At 49.1% G+C, this 22,364-nt stretch overlaps 6 protein-coding genes across 6 annotated transcripts; 3 read left to right on the top strand and 3 right to left on the bottom strand.

The window, feature by feature from the left end:
• Positions 1–897: 897 nt before the first annotated feature.
• BDW43DRAFT_298456 (DnaJ and TPR domain protein) lies at positions 898–2,683 on the top strand (the record flags this gene model as incomplete). Its single annotated transcript, XM_032044552.1, has 3 exons — positions 898–1,117; positions 1,171–2,332; positions 2,389–2,683. 3 exons carry the CDS (start codon positions 898–900, stop codon positions 2,681–2,683), a joined length of 1,677 nt encoding a protein of 558 aa, XP_031903221.1.
• A 3,630-nt stretch (positions 2,684–6,313) lies between these two features.
• On the bottom strand, positions 6,314–7,351 carry BDW43DRAFT_308640 (uncharacterized protein; the record flags this gene model as incomplete). Its single annotated transcript, XM_032046536.1, has 2 exons — positions 6,314–6,955; positions 7,040–7,351. 2 exons carry the CDS (start codon positions 7,349–7,351, stop codon positions 6,314–6,316), a joined length of 954 nt encoding a protein of 317 aa, XP_031903222.1.
• A 1,424-nt stretch (positions 7,352–8,775) lies between these two features.
• BDW43DRAFT_268385 (putative L-serine dehydratase) lies at positions 8,776–10,290 on the bottom strand. The gene is made up of 3 exons (XM_032041122.1): positions 10,155–10,290; positions 10,044–10,097; positions 8,776–9,981 (listed from the first exon to the last, which is right to left on the bottom strand). The coding sequence occupies exons 1-3, from the start codon at positions 10,244–10,246 to the stop codon at positions 9,012–9,014; spliced, it is 1,116 nt and encodes a 371-aa protein (XP_031903223.1). The 5' UTR covers positions 10,247–10,290; the 3' UTR covers positions 8,776–9,011.
• A 3,200-nt stretch (positions 10,291–13,490) lies between these two features.
• Positions 13,491–15,921, top strand: BDW43DRAFT_268393 (putative alpha-L-rhamnosidase B). Its single transcript, XM_032041123.1, has 3 exons — positions 13,491–14,592; positions 14,647–14,918; positions 14,969–15,921. The coding sequence occupies exons 1-3, from the start codon at positions 13,696–13,698 to the stop codon at positions 15,855–15,857; spliced, it is 2,058 nt and encodes a 685-aa protein (XP_031903224.1). The 5' UTR covers positions 13,491–13,695; the 3' UTR covers positions 15,858–15,921.
• Positions 15,922–16,069: 148 nt separating this feature from the next.
• BDW43DRAFT_254444 (chalcone isomerase domain-containing protein) lies at positions 16,070–17,866 on the top strand. Its single transcript, XM_032039852.1, has one exon. It carries the CDS (start codon positions 16,206–16,208, stop codon positions 17,487–17,489), a length of 1,284 nt encoding a protein of 427 aa, XP_031903225.1. The 5' UTR covers positions 16,070–16,205; the 3' UTR covers positions 17,490–17,866.
• A 1-nt stretch (position 17,867) lies between these two features.
• On the bottom strand, positions 17,868–21,426 carry BDW43DRAFT_298459 (uncharacterized protein; the record flags this gene model as incomplete). The annotated part of the gene is made up of 5 exons (XM_032044553.1): positions 17,868–18,025; positions 18,123–18,221; positions 18,300–18,417; positions 19,787–21,202; positions 21,322–21,426. 5 exons carry the CDS (start codon positions 21,424–21,426, stop codon positions 17,868–17,870), a joined length of 1,896 nt encoding a protein of 631 aa, XP_031903226.1.
• Between the last annotated feature and the right edge of the window lie 938 nt (positions 21,427–22,364).

Raw genomic sequence — 22,364 nt, forward strand, 5'->3', positions numbered from 1 at the left:
GATCGCCAGCCTTAATTTCTACAACTCTCGCTCCATCTCTTTCTCTCTCCTCTCTTCCTGTCTTCAATTTCATCCGAAACAGCTATTCGAACTCGTGACCACGACCGCCTCATTGTCACCATGACTGAGCTCTTTGTCTAGGCTTGGTGTTTGTTGCTTTTTTTATTGTTTAAAAGCGGATTGTGATATTTGATCTGGTGTAAATCTTTTTTTTGTGTTCTCGGAGAGAATACTTTTCATCAGTTATCGTTTTTCATTGCTTTTTCTTCATCTTCATCATCTTCCAAAGCAGAAGAGAGAGGGAAAACCAAAAAAAGAAGGGAAAAGAAATTGATATCAAACTCTGAATTTCCACCGCCTTCGTTGCAATTCGATCTCCCGCGGCCAATCACAGCGCCCCATTCAAGAATGGTTCTTCCGCAACTTTTCTCTCGTCACAAATCCAAGAGATCCAAATCCAAGCAAATTCAACATCCGGATCTTTCGACTCTTACCCCAAATCCGACGCCGGTCCCCTCATCCCCTCCTCCGCCGCCTCCTAGATTTCCTCCATCTTCGCCTCCATCTTATTCTCCTCCCCGTCACTCTTACAGTACCCGGAAGAACCCTCCCCCTCCATCTCCACCTTCAACAGCCACTGCGGCGACAGCCTCACCTACTAATCCGCATCTTCCACGCAAATCTTCGACTCGCCCGGCCCACAGTCGGTCGTCGTCTACTCCCTCTCACTCTAAATCCTGTCACCGTCCAACTCATTCCACTGCTACTTCTAAGAGTAGTTTCTCCACCTCTCGTCCTACTTTCTCCCGTGCTTCGACCGTTCACCGGTTCAAGAAGCAAGATCCCGACCTTCATCCGTTAAATCTTCCTCCTGACGAGCTGCGCCGTCTATCAGCCATGGCTGCCGCTGCCGACCGGAGCTCGATGGACATTGACAGCAATGATCCCCGACTTAGCTCGGCTAATGGTGTGAACGGGGGGCATGCCGAAAAGAGTCCTACCCCTCCTCCTCACAGATCGAATGGAACCACCGCCGAGGCGGATTCATTCAAGTTGGCGGGAAATAAGTTCTTTAAAGATCGCAATTATGCAAGGGCTATCGAAGAGTTCAGCAAAGGTGGGCACTTCTCCGCGATGGGGTCACCGGTACCTCTGCTAACAGATTTTTAGCTCTGGAGATTAACCCTAATTCGTCCGTGTACCTATCCAACCGGGCGGCTGCATACATGGCCGCCCACCAGTACCTGAATGCTCTGGAGGACTGTGAACGGGCTATTGAGCTCGATCCGTCTAACGTTAAGATTCAGTATCGTCTGGCCCGTATTCTCACCAGTCTGGGCCGCCCGCAAGAGGCCCTCAATGTCTTCGCCCGCACGGATCCTCCCGCCTCGGCGACCGACCGCGCACCCGCCGAGAAGATGATTCGTTTCGTTACACAGGCGGAAGAAACCCTGAGTCAGGATCGGGGAGTGTCGATGGCTCTGTTCTGTCTGGATCAGGCGAGACAGCTCTTGGGCAATGGCGTTAAGGAGCCTCGCAAGTGGACCTTGATGACTGCCGAAGCGCAGCTGAAGATGGCTAACGAGAACTCGTTTGCCAAGGCACAGGATATTGCGATGGGAATGCTTCGACAGAACAATCAAGATCCCGATGCTCTAATGATCCGTGCCCGTGCCTTCTACGGTCTGGGAGAGACTGAGCAGGCGCTGAAGACCCTTAAGATATGTATCAGCTTGGATCCCGATATGAAGCCGGCTATAAAGCTGCTCCGTACCGTGCAGAAGTTGATGCGCACGAAGGAAGAGGGCAACAATGCCTTCAAGGCCAAGGATTATCGCAAGGCCATCGACCTTTGGTCGGAGGCTTTATTGGTGGATCCGAACAACAAGGATATGAACGCCAAGATCCTGCAGAATCGTGCTCAGGCATATATCAATCTTAAGGAATACGATAACGCGGTCAACGACTGCAACGAGGCCTTGCGGCTGGATTCATCGTACATTAAGGCACAGAAGATGCGTGCCAAGGCTCATGGCGGAGCAGGCAACTGGGAAGAAGCAGTACGTGATTACAAGGCTGTAGCTGAAGCCAACCCCACCGAGAAAGGTATCCAGGAAGAGATTCGCCGGGCCGAGTTTGAGCTCAAGAAGGCCCAACGGAAGGACTACTACAAGATCTTGGGTGTGTCTAAGGATGCTTCCGAACATGAGATCAAGAAGGCCTACCGCAAGCTGGCCATTCAGTTCCACCCTGATAAGAACCGTGATGACCCGCATGGTGATGAGAAATTTAAGGAGATCGGAGAGGCCTATGAGACTTTGATCGATTCTCAGTATGTCCCCCTTCGCATTTTGCTTCTTCCAATTCACAGAAACTAATAATCATTAGGAAACGCGCCGCTTATGACAACGGTGATGACCTTATCGACCCTGCTGACATGTTCGCCGGCCGTGGCGGTGGCTTCGGCGGCTTCGGCGGCATGGGAGGCATGGGAGGCATGGGCGGAATGGGCGGAATGGGCGGTATGGGTGGTATGGGTGGTACCCATATCAATATTGACCCCAACATCCTCTTTAATATGATGAATGGCGGCGGCGGTGGTGGCGGATTCGCACAAGCCGGCGGAAATCCCTTCGGCGGCCAGTCCCGTGGCGGCGGATTCCCTGGCGGATTTCCCTTCTAATCCACTGTAGCCCTTTCAGTGGAATGGCTCTTTGACTGCATATCTCCAATGCGATAGGGCAACACAATAGGGTTCATAGAACATATGAATCTCCAAAAAAGGGAACAGAAGGATAAAACCAAAAAAGAAGGAATCTTTTTATGAATGACTGACAAATCTCGTTCGTGATCGCATTTCTCGGTATCAGGGGAAAGAGAGATTTCGTCCCCCATACTCTTTCTATTTTTTTGCCTTGCATCGATCCATCAATCTTACACTGTCTCACCTATACACGGTCTTCGATATTCCCCCGGTGCACTGCATGATTTCAGACTGTTAAACACGATGCGATAGACTTGATGCTTTGTCTTGCCTGTTTATTTACCATTTTTTTGCTTATTTTCTTTTCTCCATATTTCTTTTCTTTTCATTCCCAGCCTGGCATAGATGGGACATCTGTTTTACTCGTGACTTCTTTTTCATCTTTCTATTTCTTCCTTTTTCCGTTGTTTCGGTTCCAACGATCGCCTGCTCTCAATGTGCAGGGATGAGTTGAAGATGGATGAAGACAGAGACAGTGAACATCTTAGTGGATACATTCTGGCGTTATATACTCTTGGGTCTTATACTTGCTACTTATTGATATTATTTATCCTTTTCCTTGTGCACTGCGATGCTATACTTTTGTTGGGGTGTTATTTGCGAAATACCAGTGGCTTGGCCATTATCCGGTAGTTGATGAGATCAATGGATATGATGATTTATTTTATATGGACTGGTTGGTAAGGTATTTTATTTAGGTAATTTATTATGATGGTATAGCATAGCTGCTAGTATGGGATTCCTGGAAACAGAGGGTGTTTACCATGTCGTCGGTGCATGAGCATTACTAGTGAAATTCTTGAAGATCGATTCATTAGAAGACGAAATGAAAAAGTGGCACTCCAGAATGTCCCTATTCAAATCGATATGCAAAAAGCCTTGCAATGCTGCTATTGCTAATCAAGAAACTTCAAAAGTACCTGGGATATCAAACCGTTCGAGCTCCGCATCGAAAGCTCCAACCAGAAACAAATGCACCGTCATACCCGATCGCCCGCGTCAACCTGTCTCGCCAGGAGACATCATACTATGTTTAACCACCTGCCATTAGCACTTAGAGAATCTAAGAAGCAAGGAATGCTAATTGATCCAAGTTCCGCATCGAGAGGTCTTGGAACCAAGGCGTCGTCACGACTACGCGCACTATCCCAGATTCTACAAACAACAAGCTAAGGTTCGCCCATAAAACACGTCCCTCACAACTCGGCCTATAGACAACTGCCTGTTGGACCTGACTTTTCTGCTCCGCCTCCGGTTTCCTAAGCTAGCCAAACCGAATATCAGGCCTGCAAACCCCATATGTCCTCTCTTGATGAACATCTCTTCCTCGTTCTACATCGGCTTCTCTTCGCTCTTCACCACAACTTCGGATGCAACAGATAATTTAGGCTGACCATTCTTTCCCGGGTCAAGTCCCAGAAGTTTATCCAAATGTATCTTGGCCTTCGTGGTCTGTATGATCCCGGTAATATCATTCTTTAGCTTAACTTGGTCATCCGCGAGTTTGCGGATCTGAGGCCCCACGACAGCTGCGCAGTAGTCGCGCAACACGTGGCCCACGGTCGTCTCTACCAGCAGGTCTGTTATCTTTTATGACGCTGGCTCGACCCTGCTTCTAAGCACTTGGCCACAATTGTCTCTTGCTTCGCGAGTCATTATGTCTCTCATACGGCGAGGCTTTGGGGACCTATGGGGAACATGTTAGAGAACCTTACAGCATTTATGACTGAGTTAGTGCATTTTGCTGGACGGTCAAACATGGATTTAAAGTGCTTAAGGTCTCCAAATTTTTTTTTTTTTTTTGTCTCTCCTAGAGAACCGAGGTCGGAAACTTACCACGTTGCTCTGCGCACTCTTGGTACGCTTACTCTAGCTCGGACTCAATGGTTTTAGCAAATAGCCTGTTCATCTCTTTCTGTCCAGACTATTGATGTTTCCAGTTGATTGAGCTCATGTTCTAGGGGTTTACAGTAGGTATTCAGCATCTCTTCTGGTGTTTCTTTGGCGCTTTTGCCCGCAAGGGCAATCGCTCCCTTGTGGAACATTTGCAGGGTCTCACTTAATCTTGCAGCAAACTGATTGAGCTGTTGAGGGACTTTCACGCAGAATATCCTGGTCCAGCCGCCAACAAATTTTTCCAGCAAAGGATTGGCTCTGCTTGTTTTGTGAGTACTGTCCAAGCAAAGACAGGGTGCAACGTAGCATACAGGGCCTGGCTCCAGTCCTTTTTTTTTTTTTTTCCAAATAATCCTCGACGACGACAAGTCGCCAGATACGTGTTGTAAGCAAGCCCTCCTTCGTTACGGGGTGCATTCCAACGAGATATAATATGAGGGGATTCCTCACGGCCATGCTTTACCGCTCGGTCTGCGCCATTAGTTTCTGTCGCAGTGAGCTGATGCGGTGACATACCAAGTCGATTGACATTGTTCACTTCAACTTCTTGGATAATTAAATCAGAGTGCTCGCAAGCCTACTTTCTCAAGGTCTGAGGGGCTGAGTTAAATAATGTCAAAACATTGGATATGTAGCATACCTTTCTCAGATACTCAACGATAGAGTCGAACCTAGTTTCTAATTCCCGTACCTTTCCGTCTGACACAATATGTGCCGGACTAATCACCAGCGACCACAGTGACTTCACTAAAATAACCGCTTCAGCTGGGTTAGGAATCGCAGTACAGATGCCTTCCTTGCATCTTCGGCCAAGTTGGTGCAATGGCGCTGCAAATAAGATATTTCAGTTTCCTCCATCTTTGCAAACCCGGGGACAGGGCCTCCTTTCGTAGTCTACCGGTACCGCAAACCCTTTGATATGCCTTTGTAGACACATAGAATAGAGGAACCTCACTCGCCAAGCTTTCAGAGTCTCGAATGGGCAAAGCTGCGCCAGATCTTGATGTCTCATCTTCATCTTCCCTGAATTCTTGATCGAACTCCCGAGTTCCACACGCAAAGTCCTTTTTGATCTCATGCTTGGAGTACGCGGTCTTGGCATTGATGCACTCTCGGAGTATATTTGTTTGCATACCTTTTCCCTGAGTCGCTTAAACTCTTCCTTTTTGTTCTTGATCTATTGAGTAAGTTGGCGTTGAGTTGGCGTTGAGTTGGCGTCTCTGGTTGTCAAGTTGCTTCTTCTCGGCTTTGAGAGCCTGGTAGTGCCTCGCCAGCTCTTTATTTTCGGAGAATCCAGAACACTGCATCTCAATGACAGAGTTGCCGACGAAAGTCACTTCTGGGGGGTCATTATTCAATGTGGTTACTTCGCCCGCTTCAGCATCGTTGCAGACTTTTTTCTTTGCTGGGAGTAAGATCAGACAGGCTCGGGCGTTGTCCTTCACTGCAATGACGGTAACCTAGTTTTAGAGAGACTTGTACTTCACTGACGGAGATGTCGTCTGTCTTTGTGCACACGAAAGTGATGTTATTGAAGGCACAGTCCATATGGATCTGCATCTTCAAGTTCTGACCTAAGAGGTCATGGGCAATATTATCATCCACAGCTCCATTGATGGGCGAGACAACCCAAATCGCCGAGCAACGCTTCATTTAGTCTTCCACAACGGCCACACGCGCAGGGTTCGAGTCAAAAACATCAGGCAAGTCGACCAGCATAGCCCCAGTCGACAAGGCCTTTGCCTTAACATAAATTCGGACCACGCTAACGAGCGGCCAGAGCCCTATATCACTATCCTTCTGTGAAGATCTCTTCGGGCCGCGCGTCCTCCCCTTACTGTCGATGTAGGACTTCAACTTCCTAGAGAAGACCCTAGGATTGTTCTCTTCTAAGATCAAGATAGTCCCAAGCAGACTCAAAACATTCGTACTCTCCAGAAGCTTCTCAACGGATGTGCTCACGATATTCTCCAGCTCCAACGAAAGATACACATCCTTGATCTTGTCAAGAGCAATACCAGCATTAGAATCTTTCGGAACATTCTCGTCAAGAATATCCCCCATACTATCAAAAATCTCCTTAGGGAGAACCCGTAGCTCGTGCTCCCACTCGCTGCATTGAATAAACTCAATGCGCGCCTTGTACTTGAATTCCCCATCGTTATACGTCAACTCCGTCGCCACAGCACTAGAGGTGTACATGCAGTTCGTCGCAAGAATATTCTCTTCATCAGCAATAGCATTAATGAGCGACGATTTCCCAACCCCGGTGCTACCAACAATGCCGAATTCACACTTTCAGTTTACGAAAACGAAAGCGTCGGCTCGATTTCGCGTTTCCGGTCCGTATCGCCCAGCCAGACATCCGATTTCTCGAACACGCGCTGTAGATTCTCTTATGCCGCCACTCCAGCCATGACGACCTTCCTCCAGAAGAGGTATCATTGAATCTTCGTCCTCCCTTGGATAATGGCTCGGAGAACCCCCTCTTTCGGCCATCTCGGTATTTTCCTCCTGGGAATATGCGGCCTGGCCATCATTGCCGTCGCCATATATGCCACCTTTGATGTCGAAGTCCTGGCATGATTCGGCGAAGTCCTTGATACCAAGCTGACTGAGCCGCGCCTTAAACGTAGATACTCGACCCTGCCAGTGTCGGGCAGTGGGGCCAAGCAAGCAGATGTAGTACATTACTTACCGGGTACAGACAAGGCTATCTCCGCATCGAGCTGAGTCATATATGCGAAACATTTCTTATACAGGGTTTTCAAGAGGCTTTCATAGTCGTCTTGTCCTTCGGTCGGCGTGGGTGATGAGGCTAGGATCCAAGTTCGCTCAATGTACTCTTGGCGGAGTCTGGGTGATATAAACGCTCATAGTTCCTTGAACTTATTAGGGAGGTGATGCTAGAATAGCGGGATGTTAGGGTATATTCCTGGATATGTTAGTTAGGGGAAGATGACTTACGGTGTTATTGGCTCTCCCAAATGCAGGAATGGCGAGCTTGCTGCTCGGCAATGGAATGGTGTTGGGCTGAATTGAGGACTTGGTCGTCCATTTTCTTGGTAGAGTAGGGTATGGACAAGAGTGGAGGCAGAATGAAGGTAAGGAATGACCAGTTAAGTGGGTGTTTTGAGTAAGAAATGAGAGACAAGAGATGCGAGGAGGGCTAAGAGACTGAAGCCAACCAACACATGTAGGTGTCTTCAGTGTCAATGTACTGGTACATAGAGGGTGGAGGAAGTATGAAATTATTATAAGCAGAGGTGAGAGATTGTTGAGATAGAATCCCAACACAGTTACTATTTGTAATTGCTTGTGTTGCTTGGTGACGAGATTGACTTTGGTGTTGTGGAGTGAATTTCGGAACGAAGCTAGAAAGATAAGTAGATGCTCTAAATCCCGTGCTGAGAAGTTGGATTAGGCAGTTGGTTATTGCATATGGCTATTAAGTCACCTAGTATCTCAGGAATATTACCATGTTTAGTGAAGAGGCGTTCTGTTGATTCGAGCGAAGCGAGGGATTCCTTCGTCATGAGGCCAGATATAAAAAGGCTCATATTCCCCAACGATGCGCCTTCTTGGTAATTCACAGGATCACCAATTTGCGCGCTATCTGATCGTACGATACAATGTCGATACGAGGGTATTCTACATTGATAACCTTGGGAGACCTGGCAGATCGTTGTACTTAGATCCTGATGTTATTGACGTTCAACAAGCGATCCACTATGGAAGACAAGCCCCGACTTGGTCCCAGTAAATGACACCGGACTTAAGCAACTACGTACTGTAGTTTTATATTATAACTTAAAAATGTCCAACTTTACCGTGACTTGGACCCTCCCGAGGATGGCCATGGTATGCCGGCAAACTGGTACTTTATAGGGATGGTACGGTACTATTTGTCGGTGAGGGTCACCCTCATCTTCGATAGTCGAACGGCTAGAAAGAGACAGGCTTCTCCTGATACGGCTGGCGACAAGAAAAATATAATTATTGTGGCACAGGGAGGTATAATGCTTCTTAAGACAGTGTTTAATAGACTCTTAATATACTAAGGGACCGCTATCGGCAACATAATACAGATTTCACCAATAGACATAACTTAGCCACTACATTCCTTACAAAGGGGCATAGGTACGTTAAGTTCTTTCTGGCTTATATACAGGCCAAACAACTCTTTCCACTCTCTATATTTTATCTGCTTTTGGTCACTGTGCAGCATAGTTAAAGAATAATATAGAAGTTGCTATTTCCAAGCTGCAACCCCCGGATGCAGGGCGATCCTTCGTTTATCTTTGCGCCAAATAACACCGAGACATTGAATCGAAGAAGATCCACCAAATGTCTACTCCCACCCATTCTGCAGTCTCTGTCGATACTCAGCGATCATCTCCGCGGTAATATTGCTCCCTCCACAAGCAATCACCACCACCCGACTGTCCGGAGTAAGATCGGGAACAGCTTCCCTCAACCTCGGTCCAGCTGCAATATCAACACTGATCCCGCATGCTAGCTCAACCTGCAACCGAAGCTCATCAGCCAGGCGGATGACCCCCTGCGCGGCCTCAGCGTCGGACCCCACGACACTAAAAACATCAACACCAGCCGGGGGTGTCTGGGCATATTTCAAGGTCTGAGGCGCCACACAAAGCGCGCCTAGAGAAGTTGCCAGGGACGTAATAGCCGGAAGAGACTGCAGGCTCCCACTCCGTAGCGAGAGAGCAAGAGAATCCGCACCATTCGTCTCAGCAGCCAACACCCGAATATTCTTCATCGTCGTCCCAGTAATCAAGTCTGGTGTTGGATGAGATTGCAAGTGATCCTCGAGTCCTTCCACAACCCCGTTAAAGAGACCGCCACCGCCAACGCTACAGACTATCGCATCAGCTGGAAAATTATAGCCCGTGGAGGTGTCCCTAGGTGGCAATTGAGCAGCGATCTCGGGGATCATCGTCGCTGCACCTTTCCAGATGTCTGGGTGGTCGAATGGCGGCACGTAGATGTTTCGTTTCTTGGATGCATGGGCATCACCCTCGTTTGGTTGCTTTTCGATAAAGTTTTGTCGTAGATAAGCGTCGGCTTCGAACCAGCTGGAGCCATGCTGGATCACGTCTGTAGCTCCGGCGGTGCGCAACTTGCTTATCATGAGGGGTTTGGTGCTATGGGGTACGACGACTGTGCAGGGAGAGCCTAGGTCTCGGGCTGCGATGACTGCTGCTAAGCCTGCATTTCCTCCGGAGGAACTGTAGAAGTGAAGCTCCTTGTTCTTGTTTGCGGGGTCAAGGAGAGCGGTGCGGATTAGATTCCCGATACCTCTGTAGTAGTGGTGAGCTTCTTTCATACTTCTTGATACTTAATGAGCTTCTAGATGACGTACCTCGACTTAAAAGACCCTGAAGGCTGGAGAAGCTCTAACTTCAGGAAGACTCTACTACGTACATTTTAGCTTCGTTTATAACTGGATATCAGGTTAAATAAGTCTACTTACCATCCCGCTGCTTTTGAGAGGGTGGCGGATTCTATTAACGGAGTTTCGATCCATGGCTTTGGCTGCGTGGGATTAGAATCATTCATGGCCATGATATATAGGATAGCAAGAGTAAAATAGGGCACTGAATTATATGTAAATGGGCTCTTATCTAGACACAAAGGAAATTGATTGACAAGGCATTCGATGTTATAAATGTACTTTGACTGGCTGGTGGATTCCGCGCCCTTGGGATGACATCAAACTCAACCAACCAAATTGGCCGAAGTACCGTTCTCCACCATTGATCGATGGCAGATAAATGTTGGTTGGGGATTCCTGCTGGCGGTCCTGATTGGACCAGCCAGTGGGATGATCCGGCCGGTAAGTGGAATAAAGTAATTAGTGATAAAATAGCTCTAGATATCAGGAAGAAAATAATTATGATTCTCATGGAAATGAGCTCCATATAGTACCTCAAAATAAACACTACATCACTACAAACCCCAAAGCTACGTCGTATTTCTCCTACCCATAATCAGTTTTGAATATCCATTATTGGGAATCTTAGAATCCTTCTAATGTATGAGCCTCTCCCCGTGGTCTCCACGAGCTGATGCTGGTGAAAAAGAACTTCACGGGATACTAGTACGCTCCCAGGGCCACTGTAATGTATGCATAGACCAGGCATAAAACAGTACTGTCCTATAAACGTATCACACACTATAGATACCGTTCATAGTCATCGTTGTAGGAATCGTCATCCAGACCAACGCTGTGGATAGTCCAGGTTAGAAATTGGCTTCGCAAAGTTAAACAAACAGCAACGTATCGCCATATCTGGTCAAAAGTGTCTACAGCTGTTAGAACAGGAGGGGAAAACCAAGAAGCAACACTAGCAGCTAAGCGAAGAGTAGTAAAACAATGGGGCTAAGAAGGGGAGAGCTTGTTGCAGTTAAATAGCGTGCAGGGGTGGGCGAAAGACCAGCATGCGCCTTCCCGGCTTATACTACTGCAATGAGATATATCGTCCATGGTCTTAAGTGAACACATGGGGTTGGGCAGAACGTCGTACTTAGAACCCTGAGTTACGGATATTCATAGGGATGTAAACTTGCAAAAGATCAAACCCAGTTGGGGGATGCCCAGCTTCTGGAGCTTGGCCGGCGTACTAACGATCTGGTTCTGCTGCTCCTTGAGGATGGAAACATCTTCATCGATATTATTTCTGAATAAACTACATTTGAATGGGCTCCCTCGAAGAAGCAACGCCATCTTTTCGTCTATCATTATTAAAGAACCTTCTAACAACTCATCTGACAGTGAAACAGAGGCTACTGTGAGAACGTCACCAGCAACCTCCATTTCGAAGTACCCCGGACAGCTAGATACAGACAAACGCCTACCTGTACATCTACAAGAAGGAGATAAAAGGGCCCCAGACTTATTCTCGTTCACTCGCTCAAGACACCGAACTCCAAACCTGAAAGTTCCGATAAGTAATCCGATATTCATTTCCAGATTCAGATTCAAGTACCTGATTCTAACGTTTCAGAAGACGAGCTCAGGAAAGCAACTATCTTAGAGGGCCTTTTTTTATCAGGCTTGGATTAGCAGACATGGACATACAAAAATCCTTCGAGTTAAGGAGTTGAAAACGAAGGGCACCCTACTTGAATGGGGGAGATCGACTACCTGTCATGATTTTCAGTGTACGTCAGACTGCGATACGCAAACTAATGCGTCGTAACCTTCACCACCCTGAGATGCTCACAAGTTACCAGTTCACTTTGTTTCAGCAGTTGAGTGAAGTGTACCCTATACTTTGGCCTCTACTGGTACCACTATGGGGCGAGGCAGAACTATTGGCTTTTCCGCAGCCTGTTGACGTTGTTTGTCCGAGGCACTGCTGTTGCTGTTCCTAAAACGAATGTTTCAACAGTAACAGCTGTCCTTCGTCCAGCACTACCATGCAGAGAAATTATGAAGCTATCGAATGGTAGATTTCACAAAGATGCAGATGCAATTGCTGTGCTCCAAACTGAAAGCCGACCAGTCACCCTTCGTCCGATGGAGGGCACCCAACAAAAGGCTGAATTCACCGAGGTGTCATTCAAGGCATCAGCCCACTTATTGATGCCATAACTTGCTAGGCAACCTTATTCGGACATAGAGGTCCAGCCTGAAGTTTCAATACTACTCGGTAAAGCCTAGATCGTGCCTCGAAGTACATTCTGGATTGAAAATTGCTAGTGAGTCAAACCATCCATTTCCCCACTATTCAACCGTCACATCGCTCAGAATAGGGTTCAGGTGTGAGGCGATCCAATACGACTGGTCTTCGGGGAAAATAACGATGCGCCCGTTGCCGCATTCCTGAAACGCTTTCAGAAGCCTCCGCACCTCGTCCTCCTGATTTCCATTCGCTTTGACCGTACAGATCTTGCCCTTGCTGTCGGTCTGGGACACATGACCAGTGGAAGATAAACCCTAGCAACAGGGGGGCAACGACCAGCCAGCGCATCGTTTGTTGGCTGGACAGGTCAACAGTGATCTAAAGCTATTACGCAATGATACGGCCTTTTCTATTCTTCATGCTCTCTATTTATTCCTGGCTCTCCGTATATAATATTGATCGTTATTTGTGTTTCGGTAGCAGATGTACCGATATTCTTCGGGCTGCACCCCTGCCACGAAGCATGTTGTCGCAGAAATGCGGAGAAGTGATCGGCCTGGAGAAGAAGAAGAAGGGTTTCGCGTCAGTGACGAAGCTCTCCTGACAGAAGCTTGACTGGGAATCTCTGCCAATAATGCATGAGCCCAACCTACTATTACACCGGATGAGACTCAAGCGATAGCAGAGAGAGAAGAGAAAAAAAGATGATCAGGAGTAACTACTTCGTCTAATCATTACATAACTTCTTTTCCCCTTGGCTGATGTCATTCCCAATGCCTCCTTGCCTCCCAAATGAAAAAAAGAAAAAAGACATACCAGGAATTCTCCGGCAAAAAAAAAAATTATTAGGGAGAGGCTAGTCTAGGGTCTCAAAAGAGAAACAGCCGGAGGACTCCTTTTGCCCGACTATTTGCTCCCTAGTCCCCATTCATGGTCCAGATTAATATTAGTTGGTATTCGGAAATTATTCACGAAAGGAACTAGACACTAGAAAAGTGGGAACTGGTAAACGGGGGGAGCCGAACAAGGACGCCAATTGATCGCCGGATGAACCGTTAGAGGGCGACACTTACCGATCTTGGGTAATCCGGCATTTATCATTACTACTAATAGTGTAACCCAAGGAGAGAGAGGTACTGTACTGTACTTAGAAGAGGAAGAAGAAGAAAACAAAAACAACCCCTCCTTCTCCCCCTCCCCCTGCAAAACATTCCCAACACCGATTAGGCAAGCCTCTAATATAAAACTCACCCCAACAGGCTACTTAATTCCACATATACCCTCCGCGGAAAAATGAGGTTCTTGCAGTGTGGACTTTCTCTTTCCCCCCGCCCTTTTATTGGGTAAATTGCTGCTCCCCTTTGGCATTCTCAGAACCTGAGCAGAATGGCGCTGGGGTGCCGATTTCCCCTTCTCCTGAGCCTCCTGCTTCTCTGCCAATTTTCCTTGGCGCAAAAATGCTGGAGAGATGTCACATGCGCGGGTCCCAAGGATAGCGCCTTTCCAGGACCATGGGAGGACAACATTTATGCGCCGTCATCGAGAACCATCAGCCCTAAACGAACGATCGTATCGCTTGCGGAACCGAACGCCACGGTCGATTACAAAAAGTTTAAACCATACACCTTGCGCTTAAATGGGTCCGCCGTGGTGTTCGACTTCGGCATCGAGGTGGGCGGCATCGTGACCGTGAACTACACCTCAAAGGGCGGCAGTGGGGCGCTGGGTCTGGCTTTCTCCGAGGCCAAGAACTGGATTGGTGAATGGTCGGATTCGTCGAATGGCGCATTCAAGGGGCCGGATGGTGCTCTGTATGCCAATTTCACCAAAGATGGAACCGCGTCGTATGTCATGCCGGATGAGTCTCTTCGCGGGGGGTTCCGGTATTTGTCGGTCTTCTTGGTTACGGATGGGCGGGTGTCAGTCGATATTGATGCTGTGAGCTTGGAAATCGGCTTCCAGCCTACCTGGTCGAACTTGCGGGCTTATCAGGGATATTTTCACTCGAATGACGATCTCTTGAATCGCATCTGGTACAGTGGTGCCTATACATTACAGACCAATGCCGTTCCGCCGAACACGGGTCGCCAGGTGCCCATGCTGACCAAGGGATGGGCCAACAATGCGACAATGGGGCCTGGAGATACCATCCTGGTGGATGGAGCGAAGCGAGACCGTGCGGTATGGCCGGGCGACATGGGTATCGCGGTGCCCTCGGCGTTCGTGAGTATTGGTGATTTGGACAGCGTGAAGAACGCTCTGCAGGTGATGTACGATAAACAGGTAGGTTTACCCCTTTTCAAACATCACTATTGTATACGTTTAACAACAGACCAGGACCCTTCAACGGGCGCTTTCGACGAATCAGGGCCACCGCTCAACCAAAAAGATTCGGACACATACCATATGTGGCTGATGATAGGAACGTACAACTATCTGCTGTACACTAACGATACTTCCTTTCTGACCAAGAATTGGAACAAGTACCAAAGGGCCATGGACTTCATTTACAACAAAGTGGACAATTCTACCGGTCTGCTGAATGTCAACGGCACGCGCGACTGGGCCAGATGGCAGCAGGGATACAACAACACTGAAGCACAGATAATGTAAGTACCGCCTACCCCCATAATATTCACCGTCGCCTAACAAAAACTAGATTATACCGTACCCTATCAACAGGCGCACAGCTAGCCTCCTGGGCTGCCAGGATCAGTCCGCTAGCAGACAAATGGAATACCCAGGCATCAGACCTTTTGCACTCTCTCAACGAATACTGCTGGGATGACAACTACGGCGCATTCAAAGATAATGCGACGACAACCGATTTGCACCCACAAGATGCAAATAGCCTGGCCCTTCTCTATGGCGTCGTAGACCCCGAAAGAGCCGGCAGGATATCCGATAATCTACTGCACAACTGGACCCCAATCGGAGCAGTAGCGCCTGAACTACCGAACAACATCTCGCCGTTCATTTCATCCTTCGAAATCCAGGGCCATTTTGCCATCGGCAAGACCGCGAGAGCGCTGGAGCTCATCCGCCGAAGCTGGGGCTGGTACCTCAACAACCCCAACGGCACGGAAAGCACAGTAATCGAGGGATATCTGGCAGATGGCACATTCGGATACAGATCCGACCGCGGATACGGACACGACCCATCGTATGTCTCGCATGCGCATGGGTGGTCCTCCGGCCCGACCACCGCCCTGACTACCTATCTCCTGGGCCTCTCCATCACGTCGCCCCGTGGCCTTACGTGGAAGATTGCGCCGCAGTTCGGCGACCTGAAAACCGTCGAGGGCGGGTTCACAACGCCGCTAGGGAAGTTCCAGGCTGCCTGGGAGAAGAATCCGGATGGTTACACGCTTCAATTTTCGGTCCCGGCCGGGACGAAGGGGAACCTGACATTACCGTATGTGAGGAGCTCGGAGAAGCCGTCTATCACGATCGACGGGAACGATATTTTCAAAGGTGTGTATTACGTCGATGAAACAGCGACGATCACCGTGAGCGGTGGGGGAAGACATAGAGTCGTAGTGCATTGATTTCATTCTAGATTGGTAGCTTCCGTGTATATTCAATTGATTCAACTCGAATGACATATTGACATATTCATTTCTCGTAATCACTCCCCAGTAACTACCATCCTACCATCATTTATCCCCATATAACTCCTTCCCCATACCCACCATTCATATAAACCAATAAACCAATAAACCCAAAACCCACTTCCCAAGAACAAGGGCACATAGTGTCACGTGAACGCCGCTATCCGCCAAGCCCGATAAGTATTACTACTAGCATCTCCATCTCCATCTCCATCCGGAACCAAATTCACCCATCACCAACCAAACTCCAACCACAATCAAAACAACCACCACCAAACCCCCACAATGCCACCACCGCCGCTCCAACCCGCAATCTCCTGGCGCACCTGCACACGATGCATCCGCCGCGCCTACCCCCGCCCTAGCAGCACAAGCACCCGCCACCTAAGCACAACCCACACCCTCCGCACCAAGAACCCCCTCCGCAACTCAACGACCCGCACCAGCAACCAAGACCTCGCCAAATCGCGCCGCTCAATCGCCGTCTCCGCAGCCGGAATCGCCATCTGCGCGGCAGCAATGTACGGCGTGATCAAGACGGACGTGTTCGGGCTTGAGCAAGCCTCTCAGGCCTCTTCTCAATCCTCCTCCCAGGAACCCGAACCCAAGAGCAGCAAAGGGGCGATGAAACTAGATGGACCGGCTGGGTTCGGGGGCGCTCCATCCGTGATTCGGGTGGCGGGGCAAGATGGCGTGGAGGAGGTATCGACGGGGACGAGCACGATACCGTTTTTCCCGAGTGTGATTCGCGTACCCTCTATCGACAATAAAACTGCGGGGGAATTGAAAGCTGGGGAGGAGGTACGCGATGTCGAGGAAGAAGAGTATCAGTTACTGGGGCTGGGGGTGCGGACTGTGTCATTTCTGAAGATCCAGGTTTATGTGGTGGGGATGTATGTAGCTCGGGGGGATATTTCGGAGTTGCAGCAGCGGTTGGTGAGGACTGCTGTACGGCCGCCTGGGGGTGAGGAGGGGGTTGTTGGGAGTGCCGGGGCCGGGTCTGCGACGTCGCTTGTTTCGACGGAGAGGGAGGAGTTGAAGGGGTTGCTTTTGGATGGGGAAAAGGGCGAGGAGGTTTGGGATGCGGTGATTAGGGGGAATGGGCTGCGGACGTGCTTTAGGATTGTTCCTACGCGGAATACGGATTTCTTACATTTGAGGGATGGGTGGGTGAGGGGGATTACGGGGCGGGCGCAGAGGGCGAATGCGAAGGCTTTGGAGGCGGGGGATGCGGCCCGCAGCGAGTTCCAGGATGATTCGTTTGGGACGGCGCTGAATGATTTTAAGAGTTTGTTTGGGGGTGGGCAGCGGAAGAATGTGCCCAAGGGGCAGACTTTGCTGCTTTTGCGTGGTGCGCATGGCGAGTTGGATGCGCTTTTCCATCCTGAACCGGCGAAGCCGGTGAGGTTCTTGGGCCGTGTGTCGGATGAGCGGATTAGTCGGTTGGTGTGGCTGAATTATCTTGCTGGTAAGAATGTTTCCAGCGAGGGCGCCAGACAGAGTGTTGTGGATGGGGTGATGGGCATCGTGGAACGCCCTGTTGGAACTGTTGTGCAGAAGGTCGTGTAATTGTACTTTGTATATGTAATAGTAGCCAATCAAGCACTCTCCTCAGGATGAAGTTCATCAGTTCCAGTCTAAGTAGATCCCTATAGTGACAATACTCCCGGACCCAGTAGAAACCCAATCCATCAATTACATCGTCTGCACTCGCAGACTTGACTTACATTAGTACATACTACCCTACAAACCAATCATCCCATTCCTCAAACCCTCACTACAAGCTGGAGCGGGGTATTGTATCAACTACAATCGCCGAAGCCAAATCTATATTCAAACCAACAGTACAGACGAGCACAGCCAGCAAATGGTCTCATATACAATGTCATTCCACCTATAATACGATTAAGCTATGAAGGCTAGACCTATCTCTCTAGACAACCAAGTCTAAAGAGCACCAGCAGCCTTCAACAGAGCAGGCAGCTCACCCTTGCGAGCCTGCAGGTCAGAGTTTCCACCAATGTGCTGCTGCTTAATGAAGATGTTGGGCACGGTGCGCTGGTTGGTGATTTCCTCGAGGGCGTCCTGGAGGGCGGCACCGTCCTCTATTAACCACGATGTTAGCGTCTATCCATCAATCACAAGGTAACACGAAAGCAGAGAGCAGAATAGGGGCTAATATAGAAGAACTCGGAAACGTACTCTCGTGATCCAATTCGATGGCAACGTATTTGGCCTTCAGGTCGTTGAGAAGCTTCTTGCTGGCAACGCAGTAGGGGCAGTAAGACTTGGAGAAGACGACTAGATGATTTCCCCCGTTGTGTCAGTTACAGGTCCTGCTTTTGTCCGTGTGGCGGGGATAAGGTGGGCAGAACCTACCGACGGCATTCTCGTTGATGATGTTCTGGGCTTTGGTCTTAGCGGCGGACATGGCGGCGGGTGAGGGACCGGCGAAGGACCCGAAGAGACGAGTAAAGATGGAAGAAATGGTGGGCAACTGGGGTCTCCGAAGGAGAGGAGTATGGGAAGAAGAATTGGAGGGGTAGAAAAGGTTTATATGGACGGGTGTGTATACTTTGTACTCGGGGTCGGTTTGTTCTACTGGATGCGATTTCCCCGTCGGTTGACTAATTTGCCCGAGAAATGATGTCAGGTGAATGATTATGTAAGATTTCATGGCGATGGAAGTTATCCTGGTTGCCTCAGGATTCTAACATATACATACATATTCAATAGGACCCAAGTAAACGGAGAATTTCTTTTTCTAATCAAAGAGAACTTTCCATAGAATTCTGAATTTAACCTGTTTGGTCATATGCGAAGATTTGCCTGACAGTGTCTGACTTAGATAAGCTTACATTTTCTCTGATATCTTAGGAACAACACAATAGAATGCGAGACAATAACCTCCAAGGAGGTTTCACGTCACACCTGAAGGATTCTATTTGCCATATTAATAAGCAAAGCTTTGGAATACTGTACATACAGAAATAACTTCTTGTTGAACCGATTGCTATCGAGTCGTCGTAAGGCGGAGAGTTGATGAGTCGATTCCACTGCTACTAGTACTCGTAGTGAATATGACGTTTATTGCTACCTGATACTCAATTCTAAAATACTCATGGTTTGATTGATATATAGACAGATATGGGTGATATGTCAGTTCAGGCAGCTTGCTGGTCAAGTAATTCAATGATCGTAACTGGACCGCCGCTCGGATCGAATGTCAAATGCAAGTAGCTAAGGATGAGCTTGTGGAAGAACTGACGCTTGGTGGTTGGAAATGCAAAGAAGATAAGAGGGGTAGTAAGTTAGGAATAAACCTCAGCTGTACGGTCAGATGAGTCAAATCAAAAGAAAAATCGAAGGAGCGCATCGTGAAGTCGTTATCAGAAGGATCCTCCCGGCTGCTTCACCTTGTATACGACCAGGGGATCACGGCTCTTGACCTGTGTTGGAGCTTGCAGAGACCACGAGTCAACAGTATTCTTTGGATTGAGATGGAAAGAAATATAAATTATAACAGACACAGGGGAATCATGCAAGGAGCGACTGGACACAACGCAATTGTAAAATTTGGATGGGATGACGTGAGATCAAAAAGAAAAAAAGAAAAAAGGGAATTTTGACAGGAATTAAATTGATCCTAAAAGCAGAGAGGACTGGTGATCAACAACAACCAACCTGACACGCTAACCGAATAAATAATAATATGGAAGGGGGGAAATTTTTCCATGGAGGCAAATTAAACAATGTATCGCTATCAAAGAGAGCGAATGGCTTGATAAAGAGAGGGATGTGAAGCATCACATAACAATGCAGCAGCCGCAACCCTTCTCCTTTGGCGGTGGTGGTTCGGCCGTTACAACAGGTGGACTCCATTTGGGCGTTAATGCCGCCTGAGGAGGTTCTTGCAGCTTAGGCATAGGACTATACCCTGTGCTGGTATTTGGTCGGTTGCTCGGGTCTGGGCTCTTCGGTGCGATTGGTGGTGCGGGTTCTGGTTGCGAGGGTTTTTGTTCTTCCACCTTCTCAGTCTCCACCTTCTCGACCTTCTCCACGGGCTTTATACCATCATGTCCAACTGCCAACGGGGCAAACGCACGATCGTATGTAGTTGGTGTCTTGCCCTCCTTCTCCCATTGCTCTTGCTGCATCCTTTTCGCATGAGTGGGTAGCATCTGCTGATCGGGAGGTAGACGCGGATCTGGCTTGTACATGGTCGCCAGCCATGGGGGATCCCCTTCAGGACGGTTTACAGCAGTTGTTGGGCGATCGCCCGGTTTAGTCGCACGCTGAGAATTATTATTGGATGTAGTTCGACTGCGAGGTGTAGGCTTCCGCGTTGACGCAGGAGCAGAGATTTTGCGCGTACCAGCACCTTTGGCGGGCGCCTTCTTGGCTGCGTTAAATTGGGCCTGCACACCCCGACTGGCAGGCCTGCTTCCAGCTGTTGGTGGGGAGGCATCCGTCGAATCCACGGTGATCGGCTCACTGGCTCTGCGGGGCATACCAAATGATAACGTCTCCTCATCACTAATGGTGTTAGCGCGTGAGCGCTGCATCGGGAACTCACGCCCAAGATGTTCAGGGGAGATAGGCGCGGGGCTAGCGGTAGGGATGGGTATCCTAGACGAGCTCTTCCGGAGACCAGGGTTGCGGTAAATACTCGAAGCGCCGTCCTCCGCCGCGATTTCATCGGGTCTACGAAGGTCCCAGTGGTTCCGTTCATCATTCTCAAGAGGGATCGTGGAGCCAGTGATATCTCGTGCGCCTTCGTGCAGAACTGGCCAGGGCTCTAATGGTTCTGTCGGCGGCGTTGTCACCTCATTTGGGTGCACTTCATGATTCTTTCCCCGTCCAGACCTAATGCTTCCGGATCCTACTCGGCGTTGAAAGAGGATCTGCTGCAACTCTTCGCTTTCGATCTTCGCTAATTTGTCACGATGGATCCAATTTTTCTCGTCTGTATCGCCCGGGTAAGACCCGACATCCTCCTTCGTGTCGCTTTTCCTTAGGGACCCATTGTATGTATCTTCCGAGTTCCTCACGTTCCCAATGCTGCGACTTGCTGCATCCTGTCCATAAATGTCCCGCGAGCTCCCAGTTTCACTTCCGCGTCGGCCATGGCTTACCTCTCGCCGTCCTCGAGAGCTCAAATATCCCGACTCTTGTGCGTAGGCATGTTTCGATAGCGACGAGCTACGAGAACCCCTAGAATTACGTCTTGATCGGTTGGTAGATTCGTAGGAAGACCGGGACTTGGAACGACGAGTGGTGCTCTACCGAAGGTTAGGGTTAGCCAAGCATCATGTCTACTGGGGAAGGGGCGCGAGATTTTCATCTCAAGAATGTACAGGAGCCAATACCGGCGGGCAAACTTGGGATGGATCGGACTTACATTCGGTATGATGGGAACGGAAAATTCCCACTGGTGCTGGCCCGAATCTACACCAGACGACAGCCAAACATCTGAAGAAAATGCCGCCGCGGCCGCTCCCGCCATTCCAGCAGCAATGGAATTAACTCAAGGGAACAAGGCCAGTCCAGCTGAAACCAAGTCGATGGTACGGGTGCGCTTGTTTGGCGAAATTAAAAGAGAATGAATTGACTAGATTCCTCCCCCGATCAGGCCATCCCAATGCGTGCAGAATCTACGCACCAACCACCGGGCACCTTTTATCCCAGTATCACAAAATTGAAACCGAGCAGCGTATTGGGCCTAGAACTGGGAGGTGGTTGAGGGTTGAGGAGGCTGCGGCAGCTTCGTGGCCGGTGGGAAAAAGAAAGAGGAAGTACGGAAGCGACCCGAAAGAGTAATTTGTAAATAGGGAACAGACAGAGATTAGATTGCCGAAGGGCTAGAACTGGTGGTTCACGGATAGAGTACCAGCGGCCGCCGTACCGTGGATGCGTTTCGGTTCAGGGAACGGGGTCAGCCAAACAATTGATGGATGGCACAAAATCCGAATCCCCCAGTCAATGCTCTCAATATGAGACCCCGTAATATTTCAGAAGAAATAATAAGATTAAACTCCAGAGCGGGAAACGGTCAAAGGAAATGGGAAATGACAGGCGCACAGAGAATGGGACGAACCCGTCGAGAGGCGAAGAGAAAGCTGGAAATGAGGGGAAGAAGCAAAGGAAGAATTAGGAACCAAAAGGAGTGCACGCAAAGGTGTGGCTGGACTGTGGCGCCTGTAAGGTCAGATCAGAGACACGCGCGAATTGAATTGCCGAAAGAAAAAAGGGAAGGGGGGGGGAGGAGAATCAGAGGTGAATCAAATTATTATTAGTAGGGAAGTACGGAGTAGTAGGCATGAATCAAGGTCCTCCACAGACAGTAGAACGAGGGCGAGAATTGGACGGAGAAGGAAACGGAACGGAAAGAGGGAAGGAGGAGAGAAGGGCGGAGAAGAAACAGCAAAAGAAAGAGAGGAAATG

The sequence above is a fragment of the Aspergillus alliaceus genome (genome assembly GCF_009176365.1).
Source record: "Aspergillus alliaceus strain CBS 536.65 unplaced genomic scaffold BDW43scaffold_9, whole genome shotgun sequence".
In the NCBI taxonomy this organism is placed as follows: domain Eukaryota; kingdom Fungi; phylum Ascomycota; class Eurotiomycetes; order Eurotiales; family Aspergillaceae; genus Aspergillus; species Aspergillus alliaceus.